The 15,705-nt window shown below is 47.1% G+C and overlaps 1 protein-coding gene across 2 annotated transcripts in view; it reads right to left on the bottom strand.

Moving 5' to 3' along the window:
• The window catches only part of PDE8B (phosphodiesterase 8B), a 159,775-nt gene extending 144,417 nt beyond the window's left edge, over positions 1 to 15,358 (bottom strand). Inside the window, exon 1 of one of the 2 annotated variants that reach the window (XM_054031931.1) lies at positions 15,179 to 15,358. In XM_054031931.1, coding sequence (XP_053887906.1) covers positions 15,179 to 15,229 — 51 coding nt within the window. In that variant the 5' untranslated portion in view covers positions 15,230 to 15,358. Of the gene's footprint in view, positions 1 to 3,070; positions 3,447 to 15,178 lie in introns of those variants that run through there. The other variant, XM_054031930.1, reaches the window with a different exon arrangement.
• Positions 15,359 to 15,705: the final 347 nt, after the last annotated feature.

Genomic DNA, 15,705 nt, shown 5'->3' with positions numbered 1-15,705 from the left:
ACTTCTCTTTTAATGCCAGTTGTATATTGTGATAATGCAATTACACTGATCAACTTGAAAGTGTTTTATAAACAAACTTGATATGCAAATGATCCACCACTGAAGTGTAGCCACCTCAGGCAAGCAATGCATTAACCAGGAGCTGCACTATACCACTGTTTATGACAGAAAGTAAAGACAGAGGAAACAGCAGTGGAAATGTATGTAAAACTACATAGTACATAGTTATCCAACATTGAATTTGATGAAGACATCAGCGTTAACATGCCTACATAATGCTATATATGAATGAATCTATTTTCTTTCCCTAAAGATAACAACTCAGACCACAATGGAGATGCTGCATTCCTGATAATATATAGAACCAAGAATTATAATAGTTAAAACAATGGGCAGCTGAATATAAACAGATGATTTGCCAAAATTCGGAATATTTTTTCTTTAAATTTGTTTTACGTATCTACCACCACAGAACTACAGTATCATGCTTTTAATTTTTCTCTGTAACCAGGTCGGAACTGAACAGTGTATTGTATGGGTAATAATTCTGTAATATCCAACCTCACTTTAGTCACAGAATGTAAAATATGTACAAGTGTGGGCATTATTCCTCTGGCATACTTTTATAGAACATAGTGACAGAAGTTAAAGGGAAATTTGAATTTGGCCCAAAATTTAAATGCTGTAAAAACAAGATTTTATAAAATCTAAAAACAGAAATATTCTCACTTTTTAAACATTTCAATGAAAACAGTTGTTTTCAAGTAAATGAACATTCATCTGCAGTGTCTGACTCCAAAACGTTGCAGAACCAAGAACTTAAAAGTCAAACTGACTTCACTGATTTTCATTGTTCACGCTGAGAGAAATGTAAAAAACAAGCAGAACATAAGTTATGAAAATTAAATTGCATTTTTAAAATACATTTATTTGTAATAGCCAAAGGAGTTATTGGTAACATAGGTAAAGGAATGTATTTGTTTATAACATGTTTTTTAATCAATATTGTCCCTTTAAAAGGACACCAATTTGAAAGCAAGACACTTTTTTTTGAGAGAGAGAGCGAGCGAGTTAAAAGAATTGTGGAGAATTGTATCTGCCCCAAGTTTTGTAGGTTTTACAACCACATTTTCTTATCCTAAAATGTTTTTCTCCTATGTTGCTGTGTGAAACACCCAGACAAACAACAGGGGAAATTGACTAACTAGCTATTGCCCCACTCCTGCTCCCATTGAAGGCAACAACAAACTCTCATTCATTTTAAGGGTGCAGGATCAGCCCCCTCTATGATGAAAACAATGAAACTAAATATACACAGAATGCTATGAAATGTATACAGCAAGTAAATATACCACAGGAAATTATTTTCCCTGTAATCTCTTTCACTTATATGAATCTTATGTGTTTCAAGTGAAAAGATTTCAGATAGAAGTGTGATTTTTAAGTTGATGGTGACCTTTTAATTTCTAAGTTATTGTGTACTGTCACATCATTACAGCATAAGAAGGTAACTAAACTTAAACTGTATCACAATCACAACCTCCACAGTCTCCAATCACAACCTTTTGAGTGTGATGACACCATGAACAAGTAATTCCTACAGACCCTCAAGGGTTATGAAGAGAAAATGCCAGGCCACTTTAATATTAATCAAAGGCTATTCCTAAAAACCAAACCAAACAAAATACAAAAGGGGAAAAAAAACAGCAAAACCACATTATATAATAATCCTCCTAACTACTACATCTAACCTGTAACACTTCACATGCACACTGCTGCAATGCACATGCACTGATGGCTGGAATCAAGCCATAGATTTCAAGTGAATGAATCCTACAGACTAAAGCCATCTGTTGAACTACTTCACCAACTACTACTAGCCATACTACAGTCATGTCTGTCCAAGATGTACTTACTTGTGCATTCATGTACTGTATATATATGGGTGGTTTTTGTTTTTGTTTGTTTGTTTGGAGTGGAATGCATAGGAGCTGGAACTAAGGGTGCTCCCGCACCCCCTGGCTTGAAGTGGTTTCCATTATATAGAGCAGGGATCTGCAACCTTTCAGAAGTGGTGTGCCGAATCTTCATTTATTCATTCTAATTGAAAGGTCATGTGCCAGTAATATATTTTAACGTTTTTAGAAGGTCGCTATAAGTCTATAATATATAACTAAACTATTGTTGTATGTAAAGTAAAGAAGGGTTTTAAAATGTTTAAGCAGCTTCGTTTAAAATTAAATTAAAATGCAGCACCTCCCAGACCAGTGGCCAGGACCCGAGCAGTGTGAGTGCCACTGAAAATCAGCTCACAAGCCGACTTCGGCACGCATGCCATAGGTTGCCTACTCCATATAGAGGGTTTACAATTTGGTTCAATGGCTCTCAGCACCTCCACTATAAAAATTGTCCCAGCACCCGTGGAGTGTTAGAACTGAGTATTAGTCCTAGTAAAATAATCCAGCAGAGGGATGGGGAAACAGGCTTTTAGAATGAGAATCCCCGCTGTGCCTGCCGGGAGACCAGAAAAGCCTGGCTTTACTAAATCTCGCCCCCCGCCCTACACACCCATCCACCAGTATCATGCATCCAGTAGCTTTTGGAGGGAGCGCAAGGTTGACATACACCCATCTCCCTCTGGAAAGCTACTGCCCGCACACGCGGCCCACGTGCATTCGTGGCGCGTTCCGCTTCTCCCCGCTGCGCTCAATGTGCCGAGAAAACCCAGCTCCCTGGGTCCCCAGCCCGCGGCCCCGAGCGCCGCCGCTCCCGGCTTTGGCAGGTGCCTCTGCACGGACTCGGTGCCCGGCCGGAGGGGCTGGGATCATCTGCTGCTGGGGCGATGCCGTGGGCACCAAGGCAACGGCTCCCTGGGGCTGCATCCTCCCCGGCGCATCTCTCTGCAGCGCCGGGCGGTGCTTCCTCGGCTCCCCGGAGCGGGGCAGCTCTGCCAGCCAAGCCGCCTGACCGGCCGCCCCCTCCGGGGCAAGAGGGGAGGGGACAGACCCCACTCGGCCCCCGCCCAGGGAGCGCGCCGCACCTGGCACCTCGTCCCGCCCCCCGCCTTTACCTTGACACTGGTGTGGCTGGTCTGGGTCTCCGCCTCGGCGCTGCTGCAGCAGCGGCGCGCCCCGGCCCGGCCGGCGGCCGCGGGCTCCCTGCGCTCCTGGCGGCGCGGGCCGGGGCAGGGCGGCGGCTGGCGGCTCTGGTAGGCGAGCACCGAGGGGATGGAGTCGGCCGCGTCGGTCTTGACGAAGAGGCCGTGCAGGGTGGTGGCGGTGCCCTGCGAGAGGGCGGCGGTCTGGTGGGGGGAGGTGGACTCGTCCGAGTCCCGGCAGTAGATCACGCCGCTCTGCGAGACGTGGATGCTGGGCGCGCAGCCCATCCCGCTCCCCCCGCCGGCCCCGACCCACCAGCGCAGCGCGGCGCGGTCCGCGCCCAGCCCAGCCCAGCCCAGCCGCAGCCCGCTGGGGGCCGCAGCCGCCCCTGTGCAGCTGTGCCTCGGGCACCGCCCGCCGCCGAGCCGCCGCTCGCTGCCTGTGGCGCTCGCCGTGCCGCTCCCTCCCATTTATCTCCTCGCTCGCCCGCCGCTGCCTCCCCGGCCCCCTCCTGCGGGGCTCGCGGCGGGCCCTCTTCTCCGCACAGCCACAGAGCAGCGAGGCGGCCGCTCCCCCCGGCGGGGCATCCCCCCGCCCCCAGCCCCGGCTGCTCGCCGCTACCAAGAGCCCGCCAGCCTCCGCTCCCGCGCCGCGAGCCTGGGGTCACTTGTGGCGGCGGCCGGAGGTGCCTGTATAGCTCCCCGGCGCGCCGCTCCAGCCCCGTGCACCGGCCCAGAGTCTGCAGCCCCGGGTCAGGCTCTCTCTTCAACTGCAGATTAGCATGCCCAGTGCACCATACTACAGGACACCCGGCTTTGCGGCGTCTCTTGCTCAGCTCTTTTGTGCTCTTTGATTTCAGTTTCCCTTTCAACCCCCCACCCTCAATGTCCCCTGGAGTCTCCTCCTAACCCTTTCTCTGCAGCTGTGACAGCCCCCTCACCCCTGGGCTCTGCTCCCCAGCCCGCACTACCGTGAGGACTTTAATAAGCCCAAATGCTCGGTGTTTCTCCTGAACTCCTGCTCCCTACTGCTGCCCAGCCACTGCATCCTGGTGGTGATGCAAAACAAGAAGATGTTGTCTCCTTGGTAGATCTCCCTCCCCACTTTTTGTATTCTTTCTTTGCCCACCTCCGCTGTTACTACACCTGCTGCTACTAGTGTCCTTGGCAGCATTAGTGCGCTGGGACTGTCCTCAGAGCTGCTACAAATAAGATAGTAGGGAGCAGGAATGTACTTTAGACCTCTCTGTCCCCCTTCAGCATCATCTTATTAACACTATTTCTATGGTTTCGCTGGACTAGATACAGGCAAAAAGCTCCTCAGTCAAGACAGAGAGCGATTTGTTTCCTAGGAACGTTATGTATATAAACCTTTTCACTTCTCTGTAGGTCTCCTTGCCTTAAAGATTTGTTCTAAAATGGGCCAAGAGAAAGTCCTGATTGATTCTCTAAAAGAGTAGATCTTGTAGTACTGGTCAGAATATTCATAAAGATTAAGGTAGTTTGCAGGATTCAAAATGGACCAATTTCTCATTAAAAATATTAATCAAAATCATTTTGGTAAGCAAAAAAAATCCTATAATAATTTCATTAACACTTTAGTACAAATTTCAATCATAAAAGGCATAAACATGAAGAATGTAAAAAAACTCAACAGGTTTTTGGTTTTTTGGGCAAATAAATTCTTTTTTAAAAAACAAAGGCTATTTGTCTGTTAAAAAAAATGAATTCCAAACATTTTAATGAACTCTGATATCTTGGCCTATGCATCTGCCACCTCCTCCCCCATCTATGCTATAATAACCAAATTAAGGCCCTGTTCCTGTGAAGAACTTGTAGAAATGATTAACCTTATGCACTTTGAGTAATTTCCTTAACCTCAAGTAAGGTCAATGCCCTGTGTAAATGTTTGTAGGACGGAGGTTTAAATCACTTGATTTTGAATGGCAAGTTTTAAATCCCATACGATTTATGAGTGTCACCCTAGTGGTTTGCTTACTGCGTAATAAAGCTTTAATCTGCCGCTAATCAAAAATTGACAGACCTCTCAAGTCCTTTTCATTCATAGATAAAGGTCAGAAGGGACTAATGTGGTCATCTAATCTGACCACCCAATATAACACAAGCCATAAAATTTCCCCAAAATAATTTCTGTTAGAACTAGAGCAAATCTTTTGGGGAAAACACACATATCTAATCTTGATTTTAAAATTGCCAGTGATGGAGAATGTACCATAACCCTTGGTAAATTTTGTCAATGGTTAATTACCCTCACTGTTAAAAATTTACACCTCATTTCCAGTCTGAATTTGTCTAGCTTCAACTTCCAGCTGTGGGAGGTGTGAATAAAAGGCTTGCAGAGGCTAAGCTTCCCCCCAAAAAGGTTGGCCATGCAGGAGGACAAATGCTGCGATTGCGGTGCAGGTCACCTCCCTTTGAAAGCGTGCCAGCCAGCCACCTTTGGAGCACCAGAAGCTTCCTAGAAATGGGAGAGCCACCAGTGCCTGAACCATGGCCCCACCCACACTCTGCCCCAAGGCCCTGCCCCCCCCTCGGCAGGGCCGGCTCCAGTCACCAGGCACCCAAGCACATGCTTGGGGCGGCACCTGGTAAGGGGCGGGGTGCGGCATTTCGCGGGGGGGGCGTTGGGGGGACGGGCTCCAGTTGCGCGGGGCTTGGCGAGGGGGCGGCACGGGCTCGGCGCTGGAGGGGGGTTCCGGCGGCGCTCGGCGGGGGCGGGCTCCGGCGGCGCGGCGCTTGGCGGGGGGGCAGCACGGGGCTCGGCGCTTGTGGGGGGTTCCAGCGCGCGGCGCTCGGTGGGGGTGCGGCGCGGGCGTGGCACTGGAGGGGGGTTCCGGCGGCGCTCGGCAGGGGGCGGGGGCGGGCTCTGGCAGCACAGCACTTGGCGGGGGGGGCTCGGGGGCGGCGCTTTTTTTTGCTGCTTGGGGCAGCAAAAAAGCTAGAGCCGGCCCTGCCCCTCGGTCTCTTCCACCGAGGCCCCACTTTTGCTCTGCCTCTTCTCCCAAGGCCTCCTCCCACCGCTGCTCGCTCCTCTCAGCCCCAGAAAGGAGCGAGGGTCAGGCAGGCAGGGCCTTGGGGGAAAACGGCAGAAAAGAGCGGGCAGAGCGGGGGTGGGGCCTTTGGGAAAGAGGCAAAGTGGGGGTGGAGGCCCCCCCCCTCAGGGCAGGGCCATGGTCCAAGCACCAGTGGCCCCCCACACTTCTAGGGAGCTTCCGGCACTCATGCACCACCTATGCTTCCAGCCATTGGCTCTTGTTATATCTTTGCTAGATTGAAGAGACAATTATCAAATTTTTGTTCCCTGTGTAGGTACTTACAGATTGAGATCAAATCACCCCTTAACCTACTCTTTGTTAAGCTAAATAGTTTTCCAATCCTTTGAGCATCCTTGTGACTCTTTTCTTAACCTTCTCCAATTTATCAATATCTTTTGAACATTGGACACAGTATTCCAGCACTGGTTACAGCAGTACCAAATACAGAGGTAATATAATCTCTCCACTCCGACGCGAGAGTCCTCGGTTTAGCTCTCCTTAGAATGATAGCTAAGGTGAGAACATACTCTTTCCCCAAATCTGATTTTTTTCCCAAGTGTTGTTATAATTCTAGAAACAAGGAAGTATTATTAGTGCAAGAATTATGGTACAGAATGCTGGAGACAACTGGTTTGATTATACTGAAAAAGCCCCTTTTTATTTCATTTCTTAAATAGAATGTAATATTAATAAAGTGTGTACATGGATAGTCTTGGAGACTGAATTCTGCTGTCTATTCACAACCAGGTAAAGCATGTGTGAGCAGTAACAGTGGAAGCTTCCCAACCAAGATGCTTTCACCTAAAGGGTTGATCTGTATGCAGATTCACTTAGTCTGAGGCCTCTTTTGCCGCCAAGACTGTCAACATGTGGAGGATGATTGTGGCAATGAAGACTCTTGTTCACTAAGAATGGGACTGAGACCACCAACTGATTTCACAAAGGCCACTAAACTGCTGTGAGACTGTTTCTGGTTACTATTGACCTATGTTGGATTTGGCAATCAAATCCATTAAAAAGTTTTGATTTTTCAATAGAACTACATAAACAAACTTCACAAACTGGGCTTTAGCTCATATGCTATGTATGCTGCATATCTGTTTTTTGCACTGTGCTACCACATTCTGATGATTCACTCTGGGAAAAGGCATGAGAACAAACTAGACTGTGGAACTAATGAAGTGGACCACACTTCACTATCAGAGCACATTGCTTTTGTTGCTTCCTATCCTCACTTTTGGGATGGTATGCAGATTGCAAGTGTAATACAACAGACCCTGGTGGTCGGCAGGCAGGATTGAACCTGGGACCTCTGGAGCTAAATGGATGAGCCTCTACTGCAGGGGTGGGCAAACTGATTAGCCCAAGGGCCACATCTGGGTATGGAAATTGTATGGTGGGCCATGAATGCTCATGAAATTGGGGTTGGGGTGCAGGAGGAGGTGAGGGCTTCGCCTGGGGATGCGGGCTCTGGGGTGGTCCAGAAACGAGGAGTTCAGGGTGCGGGAGAGGGCTCCAGGCTGGGGCAGGGAGTTGGGATCCGAGGGGGGGAGAGCTCTAGATGGGGCTGCGGGATGAGGGTTTGGGGTGCAGGAGGGTGCTCCAGGCTGGGACTGAGGGGTTTGGAGGGCAAGAGGGAGATCAGGGCTGGGGCATGGGATTGGGGCACGGGAGGAGGTCAGGAGTGCAACTTCCAGGCAGCGCTTACCTCAAGCATCTCCTGGAAGCAGCAGAATGTCCCACCTCCAGCTCCTACCTGGAGGTGCAGCCAGGCAGCTCTACGTGCTGCCCTGTCCACAGGCACTGCCGCTGCAGCTCCCGGTCGCAGCAGCACGTCCCCTCTCCAGCAGCACAGCCAGGCAGCTCTGCATGCTGCCCCGCCTGCAGGTGCCACCCCGGCAGCTCCCATTGGCCGTGGTTCCCAGCCAATGGGAGCTGCGGGGGCAGCACTTGGGGCAGGGGCAGCATGCGAAGTCCCCTGGCCGCTCCTACATGTAAGAGCCAGAGGAGGGACATGTCACTGCTTCCGGGAGCTGCGTGGAGTAGCCACAGCACCCGCAGAGCGGGGCAAGCCCCTGACCCCACTCCTCAGCTGGAGTGTGGCAAGCCCCAGACCCTGCTCCCCAACTGGAGCTTGACGGACCGATTGAAATGTGTGATGGGTTGGACACAGCCTGTAGTTTACCTACCCCTGCTCTACTGCATGAGCTAAAAGCCACATGACCCTTAGCTAAGGCTGTAGCAGACTTGTTAATCTCTAAGTAGTCTCGGTGCCACTAGATGGGACAGAACATCACACCTGGGCCGTGTGTGGGTTACACAAACTCTTCTGGGCAGACACCTTGCCTTCATACCTGCCTATAACCACCTAGTACAAAATTAATTACACTGAATAATAATTAATAATGTTCATAGGACATTTTAAATGACAACATTTTATTTGTTCCTTATGACTACATTTCTTTTAAACCTGTTTTGATTTTAGTTTCATCTCTGATAAACAGTTGGCTACATTTTCTGATGGGGAGAGTTGGGAGTTTTAGTGACTTGCCCAAGCTTACACTTGAAAACTGTGGCAAAGCCAGGAATAGAGCCCAAATGGCCTGACTCAGAGGCCTATGCTTTAGCCACAAGATCATCATTCCCTTTCAGCAAGCTGCATTCAGAATAATGGCCTACAAAGGCCTTTTGATGGCTGTGTCTTGGATTTAATACCTATTACATAATAATGTAACTCTCATATATTCAACCAAGATTTTACAGTATTTAGAATTTTAATGTATGCTTTGCAAGTAAACATAGTATTTTGAATCTTCAGACAGTTTGATTAAAATATGTCACATCAAACCTGTGTTTATATTGTTCAGCTGTTCAGTCAACTTTTATAAATCAGCATAAATGACTACATCTTTATTTCACCAGTCAATCAATATCTAGGTTTCCTCGACATTCTGAAGTAGACTTAGGGCCCCGCCCTGCTACAATCAAAGTCTATCAGAGCTTTTGCCATTGACATTAGTGAAAGAAGGAACCCACCTTTATTTTGAATCGGCTTCTGCAATTTTCTTACAGGAGTATCCTGTACTTGTATGACTACTCCCAATTCATGTCACAGGATATTTCATGGGAGTCAAAGTTGCAGGACCGACACTTTTTCTAGGTGTGATTCTGAGGATGCTATTGATTTCTGCCTAACGAGGAAGTTTAATAGATTCATAGACTCCAAGGCCAGAAGGGACTATTGTGATCATCTAGTCAGACCTCCTGTGTAGCACAGGCCATTTAACTTCTCCCAAAAATATCTAGAGTAGGTCCTTTATAAAAATGTCCAATCTTGATTTAAAATGGTCAGTGATGGAGAATGCACCATCAAATTTGGTAAATTGTTGTAATGGCTAATTATGCTCACTTAAAAATTTATACCATTTTCCAGTCTGATGGTGTCTAGTTTCAATTTCCAGCCATTGGGTCATGTTATACCTTTCTGTGCTAGATTGAAGAGCCCATTATTAAATATTTGTTCCCCATGTAGATACTTATAAACTGTGTCACCCCTTAACCTTTTCTTTGTTAAGCTAAATAGATTGAGCTATTTGAGTTTATCACGAGCCATGTTTTTCAATCTTTTAATCATTCTATTGGTTCTTCTTTGAACCCTCTCCAATTTAGCAACATCCTTCTTGAATTGTGGTTAATTTTCCATTTCTTTATAATAAGGAGGTTCTTGCCTTTTAAAAATGCCCACCCAACATATGATTTTTAAGTGCAGAGAATATTAACTTGAAAAAATGGAAATGATTCATATTAAATTAATACATGTCCTGAGTCTCTCATGTTGTAGGGGCCTGAGAGTGAGAGGTACTGGAGCATTTAAGACAGGCTTGACAAGAGTGTAGGCTACGGGATGGGGAATGGAAGAATGTCAGCTGAGATGTAGTAGGCAGAAGAGGAGTAGTGCAGGTCCTTGAAGATAAGTCTTGAATTTGATGCAGAAAGTGAGACGAAGGCAATGATTTGGTCAGAACAGCAAGAGAGATAGATGAGTTTGGCAGCAACATAGACTGGAGGAGCAGACCAGAATGAGATGCCAGGTGGCCAGAGAGGAGTAGCTCACATGAGAAATGACCTAGGCATGGACAAGGGTTTTAGCTGTGGGGGGTGTTGGGGTGAAGAGTTAAGGATGGATTTTAGAGATGCTCTAGAGGAAGAAGAGCTAGCTTTTGGCAAGAGTTTGGATGTGAGGAGAAAGAGAAAAGAATTGAAGACAAAACTGAGGTGGCAAACTAGTAGTAATTGGAGTGTGTGAATTCAGTCAGAGACATACAGGAGAGCAGGGGACCAAAGACAGAACTTGCTTAATGTAGTCAGACAAACTCTGACCTCACTTATACACATTTTGTGTACCTCCAGAATTTGGCCCATTATATCTCACCTCTGGAAAACACACGTAGTGAGCATAAAAGGGCTGATTTGTTTTATTTGCTTTCCCACTAAAAAGAAACTTTCACTGATAAAGGCTTTTAGGGTAAGTGCCATGAAACTGTGCACCCTCTAACAAACTTTGCACTTAGAAGAAACTGCTTTCCTGTGCATTTCAGTGAGATGAACTTAAGTACATAAATGGCTCTGGAAGAGATCTCTGAAACATGGAGGGGGCTATTCTTCTCTCAGTGCAAAGCAATGGAAATACATCTTTCCTTTAATATTAAAGGGAATTAAACCTGTAAATCCCTTCACAACAAGAGGAGAATATACTCCTCCAAACTTCAGATCCCTTCCAAAGCCAGTCATAGATTTCACTTTGCCCTCAATATTAAGAGTTTATGTTACTGGTAGTTTGGTAAATTTCAAAGTTTATACTGTATTAGTATTATTGGAAGTTACATCTGTAAATTCCAGCTCATCACAGTGAGAGAATAGATAATGTTTTCACCCCTCAGCCAAAAGGCCAGAGCTCAATACTTTACTGGTCACATTTTACAGGGATCTAAAAATCTGGTCTCTGACAAATTTCTTCTGAAGACAATTACCGCTATTTATGTTAATTTGCCATAAAACCAGTTTAAAATGTATAAATAATCCTGAGTAGGAAAAAGTTCCTTAGATTAGTGTGGGAGCTCCCATACAGCTTGGCAATTCCTCAGCCAAATTCATATCAAACCAGGGAGATTTAAAAACTACAGTGCAAACTAATGTGATGCATATCTAGACTAAAGCAAAATACATGCTTAAATTAGTCTGGATAATTTAAATTAAATTAAGTGCTGTGGTTTTTAATCTTCCATATATCAATTTTGAAATAGTAGCCACGATAAAAGGCTTCTTGTGGTATTCTACTTACGTGTGCTTTTGTTTTTGTAATCTTTGTAATGATAAATTATTGAGCATTAATTTCATGCTCTTACTCACAAACACAATGCAAAGGAAATTGCATTCACCTTGCTTCTCCTTTCCAAATATTGTAACATAGAGGGTTGTTTTTTCAATCTTTACCTCAAGAAGATTAGACCATACTTTGCACTCCATGAGTCAGATTGCGATCCTGTTTATATCAATGTAAACTTGGAGGGACTTCATTCAGGTCAGTGAACTCCCTCTATTTAACTGAAATCAGAATCCAGACCTATATCTTTATTCTGCCCAGGGTCACTTTCACCTTGTCACTGCAAAAATGGTAAGTTGCCACAATAAACAAACATAGCTCAGGGGCCTGATCCTCTAGTTCTAACTCAGGATATTCTCCCAGTGGGAACACTTGCATAGTAAGGTACTACTACTGCCACTGTGACTCAGGTTGAGTAGTCCCATTAAACCCAGTGAGTCTGTTTGCTTTACTTGGGGAAATACTACTCAATATTGCTAAGGGTGGCAGAACTGGACAGATTTTGGTTGGCCCTGATGTGGGTGTGCAGTGAAGGGGAGGCTGGAAGGAGCTTCCACCTTTTCTCCCTGCCCTTCAATAAGGGCAAGGAAGAAGTGCAGCCCCTGCATTCACAGGAGAGCAGCTACTTCTCCTTCTCAGCTCTCCTGGGGGGGGAAAGAAGGATGGTCATTTCCTCATAACGAACTTATCATTTGTTTGTTTCACTTTGTAACATTGTTTCCCATTGATTAATTGTTAAATCAACAATTTCTTTCTATTTGCACAGTAAATACTGCCTAGGTGGTTACCGCATTTGAAAGAAACTTTTGGCTTCAAATATTTAAGTTGATTTTTGCCAGCAATCTGCACCTTATTAGGTTAAACAAGGTCAAGTAAGGTCTGCAGTGTAAATTACATGGGACTTGCAAGTCTGCTTGTGTGCTGTGGTTCTGAGAAATACTTGGGACTCCCAGGACAGGGCAGCAGAGTCAGAGCAAATGAGAGTGTAAAAGTCTCCCGCAGTGACTGCCCAGTAGTAAGCAGGGGATAGAAGCTGGGAATGGAATTATCTCATTGGCTGGATGCAAGCACTTCATGAAATGTTTGTCTAATGACTTTGAAGGACATACCCTTTGTAACCCTAAAACTTTGTGAAGGAAGATATGGAATTTTATGGAAGAATCACCTACATCAGTGGTTCTCAACAGGGATATGGAGCCCATTGGGGGGCTGTGAACAGGCTTTAACGGGGTCCACCAAGCAGGGCCGGCATTAAACTTGCTGGGGCTCCAAGCCCTACCACCCGGGGCTGAAGCTGAAGAGTGAGCAACTTAGTTTCCAGGGCCCCCTGTGGCATGGGGCCACAGGCAATTGCCCTTCTTGCTACCCCCTAACACCAGCCCTGGCTTTTATATGCAGAAAAACAGTTGTTGTAGCACAGGTGGACCATGGAGTTTTTAGAGCATGTGGGGAGGGGGGGCCTCAGAAAGAAAAAGGTCAAGAACCTCTGACCTACATGACAGCAAGATTTAGGCAGAACTTTTGTGGAAAATCCCAAAACCAAAGCTCACAGTGAAACAAGGGTAAAAGCTGGATATACTTGGATCCTGCCTGATTTTTGCCCACCAACTTCCCAATCAAATAGAGAACAAGTCTAACTGCTTGGATTGTACCAAAAATGAGATAACTGGTTCTGTGGATGAGGGGAAAGCAGTGGACATGTTATTCCTTGACTTTAACAAAGCTTTTGATATGGTCTCCCACAGTATTCTTGCCGACAAGTTAAAGAAGTATGGGCTGTATGAATGGACTATAAGGTGGAGAGAAAGCTGACTAGATCGTTGGGCTCAATGGGTAGTGATCAATGGCTCCATGTCTAGTTGGCAGCTGGTATCAAGTAGAGTGCCCCCAGGGGCGGTTCCAGGCACCAGCGCAGCAAGCGCGTGCCTGGGGCAGCAAGCTGTGGGGGGTGGCCTGCTGGTCACTGTGAGGGCTGCATTAGGCGGCATTTGGTGGCATGCCTGTGGGAGGTCCACCGATCCCGTGGTTTTGGCGGCAATTTGGCAGTGAGTATACCGAAGCTGCAGGACCGGCAGATCACCCGCAGAAACACTGCCAAAGCCGTGTAATCATGGACTGCCCACAGGCATGCCGCCGAAGGCCACCTGACTGCCGTGCTTGGGGCGGCAAAAAACAGAGCTGCCCCTGAGTGCCCCACAGGGTTGGTCCTGGGGCTGGTTTTGTTCAATATCTTCATTAATGATCTGGAGGATGGCGTGGACTGCACCCTCAGCAAGTTTGCAGATGACACTAAATTGGGAAGAGTGGTAGATATCCTGGAGGGTAGCGATAGGATACAGAGGGACCTAGACAAATTAGAGGAGTGGGCCAAAAGAAATCTGATGAGGCTCAACAAGGACAAGTGCAGAGTCCTGCACTTAGGACGGAAGAATCCCATGCACTGCTACAGACTAGGGACCAAGTGGCTAGGCAGCAGTTCTGCAGAAAAGGACCTAGGGGTTACCATAGATGAGAAGCTGGATATGAGTCAACGGTGTGCCTTTGTTGCCAAGAAGGCAAACGGTATTTTGGGCTGTATAAGTAGGGGCATTGCCAGCAGATCGAGGGGGCGTGATCATTCCTCTTTATTCAGCATTGGCGAGGCCTCATCTGGAGTACTGTGTCCAGTTTTGGGCCCCAGACTACAAGAAGGATGTGAAAAAATTGGAAAGAGTCCAGTGGAGGGCAACCAAAATGATTAGGGGGCTAGAGCACATGACTTATGAGGAGAGGCTGAGGGAACTGGGATTGTTTAGTCTGCAGAAGAGAAGAATGAGGGGGGATTTGATAGCTGCTTTCAACTACCTGAAGGGGGTTCTAAAGAGGATGGATCTAGACTGTTCTTGTTCTGTCATCTGGTACCAATAAGGAGTAACGGTCTCAAGTTGCAGCATGGGAGGTTTAGGTTGGATATTAGGAAAAACTTTTTCACTAAGGGGGTGGTGAAGCACTGGAATGGGTTACCTAGGGCGGTGGTGGAATCCCCTTCCTTAGAGGTTTTTAAGGTCAGGCTTGACGAAGCTCTAGCTGGGATGATTTAGTTCAGGATTGGTCCTGCTTTGAGCAGGGGATTGGACTAGATGGCCTCCTGAGGTCCCTTCCAACCCTGATATTATATGATTTTATTAAAAATATCTGGATCTTGATTCATCCTGGATCAAGAATGTCCCAAAACCAGCCTCTGGACCCAGCCAAACTTTGGCCCTGATTCCCCCATTTCTGATACCTAAATAGAGAACAAACCTAGTTGCTCCAACTGCACCAAAAAAATCTGGACCCTGATGGACCCTAGTGCACCAGCACCATAAAACCCAAGATCTAGTAGGTGGATCCTCCTATTTGAATCCATCCAATTCTTGGCCTTCAACCCCTCAGATATCCCTGCATGAATGGAGAACAAGCGTTCTCTATTGCACCAACATATTCCAGACCGAGACACATCTCAGTGCATGAACACTGCAAAATTCTGAATTTGGCACCTGGATGCCTTGTGTTAAGTCTAAAGGGACCCGATTCAACAACAGAGCTGCACTTGTTTTCCGGGTGCCTCTGTCTTGCTTATCAACTCCCCAGTAGCTCGCCTGCCCCACACAGTCCTGTTACCTTCTCCTTTGGTCCGTTCAGCAGCGCTTCCGTGCAGCTGATCCCATTCATTGTAAAGGGATTCCCGTGGCCGAGTGCCGAGAAGTGCTTCCAGGCTGAAGGAATCTGTTAAATTCAGAGTGAAGTGGGCGGCTCGGTTTCCTCTAACATGGGGTCAATCTGGGAGCTGGCCCGGGTCAGCCAGCGGGCGTCCCGTCGGCTGATCCCAGGTGAGGAAGGACTAAAAAAGTCTCCAAGTTCAGCTTTCACTCTCTCCCCGCCTCCGGCTCCCCCATAGGACGGCTGACTCCCAGCGCCCCTCCTGCTCTTGCTGGACCTATGGCTGCCCGTTCATACAATCACTGGTTTTCTCCCCCTCCCGCAGCACGAAACCTAATTCTCTCTCCCCTACAACAGGTGCGGCAGCACAGCCAATAACGCACCGCAGAGCCACACGCAATAAGACACTGCCGCGCCCAGACAGACGTTCCAGACAATAATGCACGCGCAGAATAACAGGGGAAGGGATGGGCTTAGCCCCCGTGCTT

Source organism: Malaclemys terrapin, chromosome 6, assembly GCF_027887155.1.
Source record: "Malaclemys terrapin pileata isolate rMalTer1 chromosome 6, rMalTer1.hap1, whole genome shotgun sequence".
In the NCBI taxonomy this organism is placed as follows: Eukaryota; Metazoa; Chordata; order Testudines; family Emydidae; genus Malaclemys; species Malaclemys terrapin.
The sequence above is the reverse complement of the archived record's forward strand: the minus strand, read 5'-3'. Positions and strand labels throughout refer to the sequence as shown.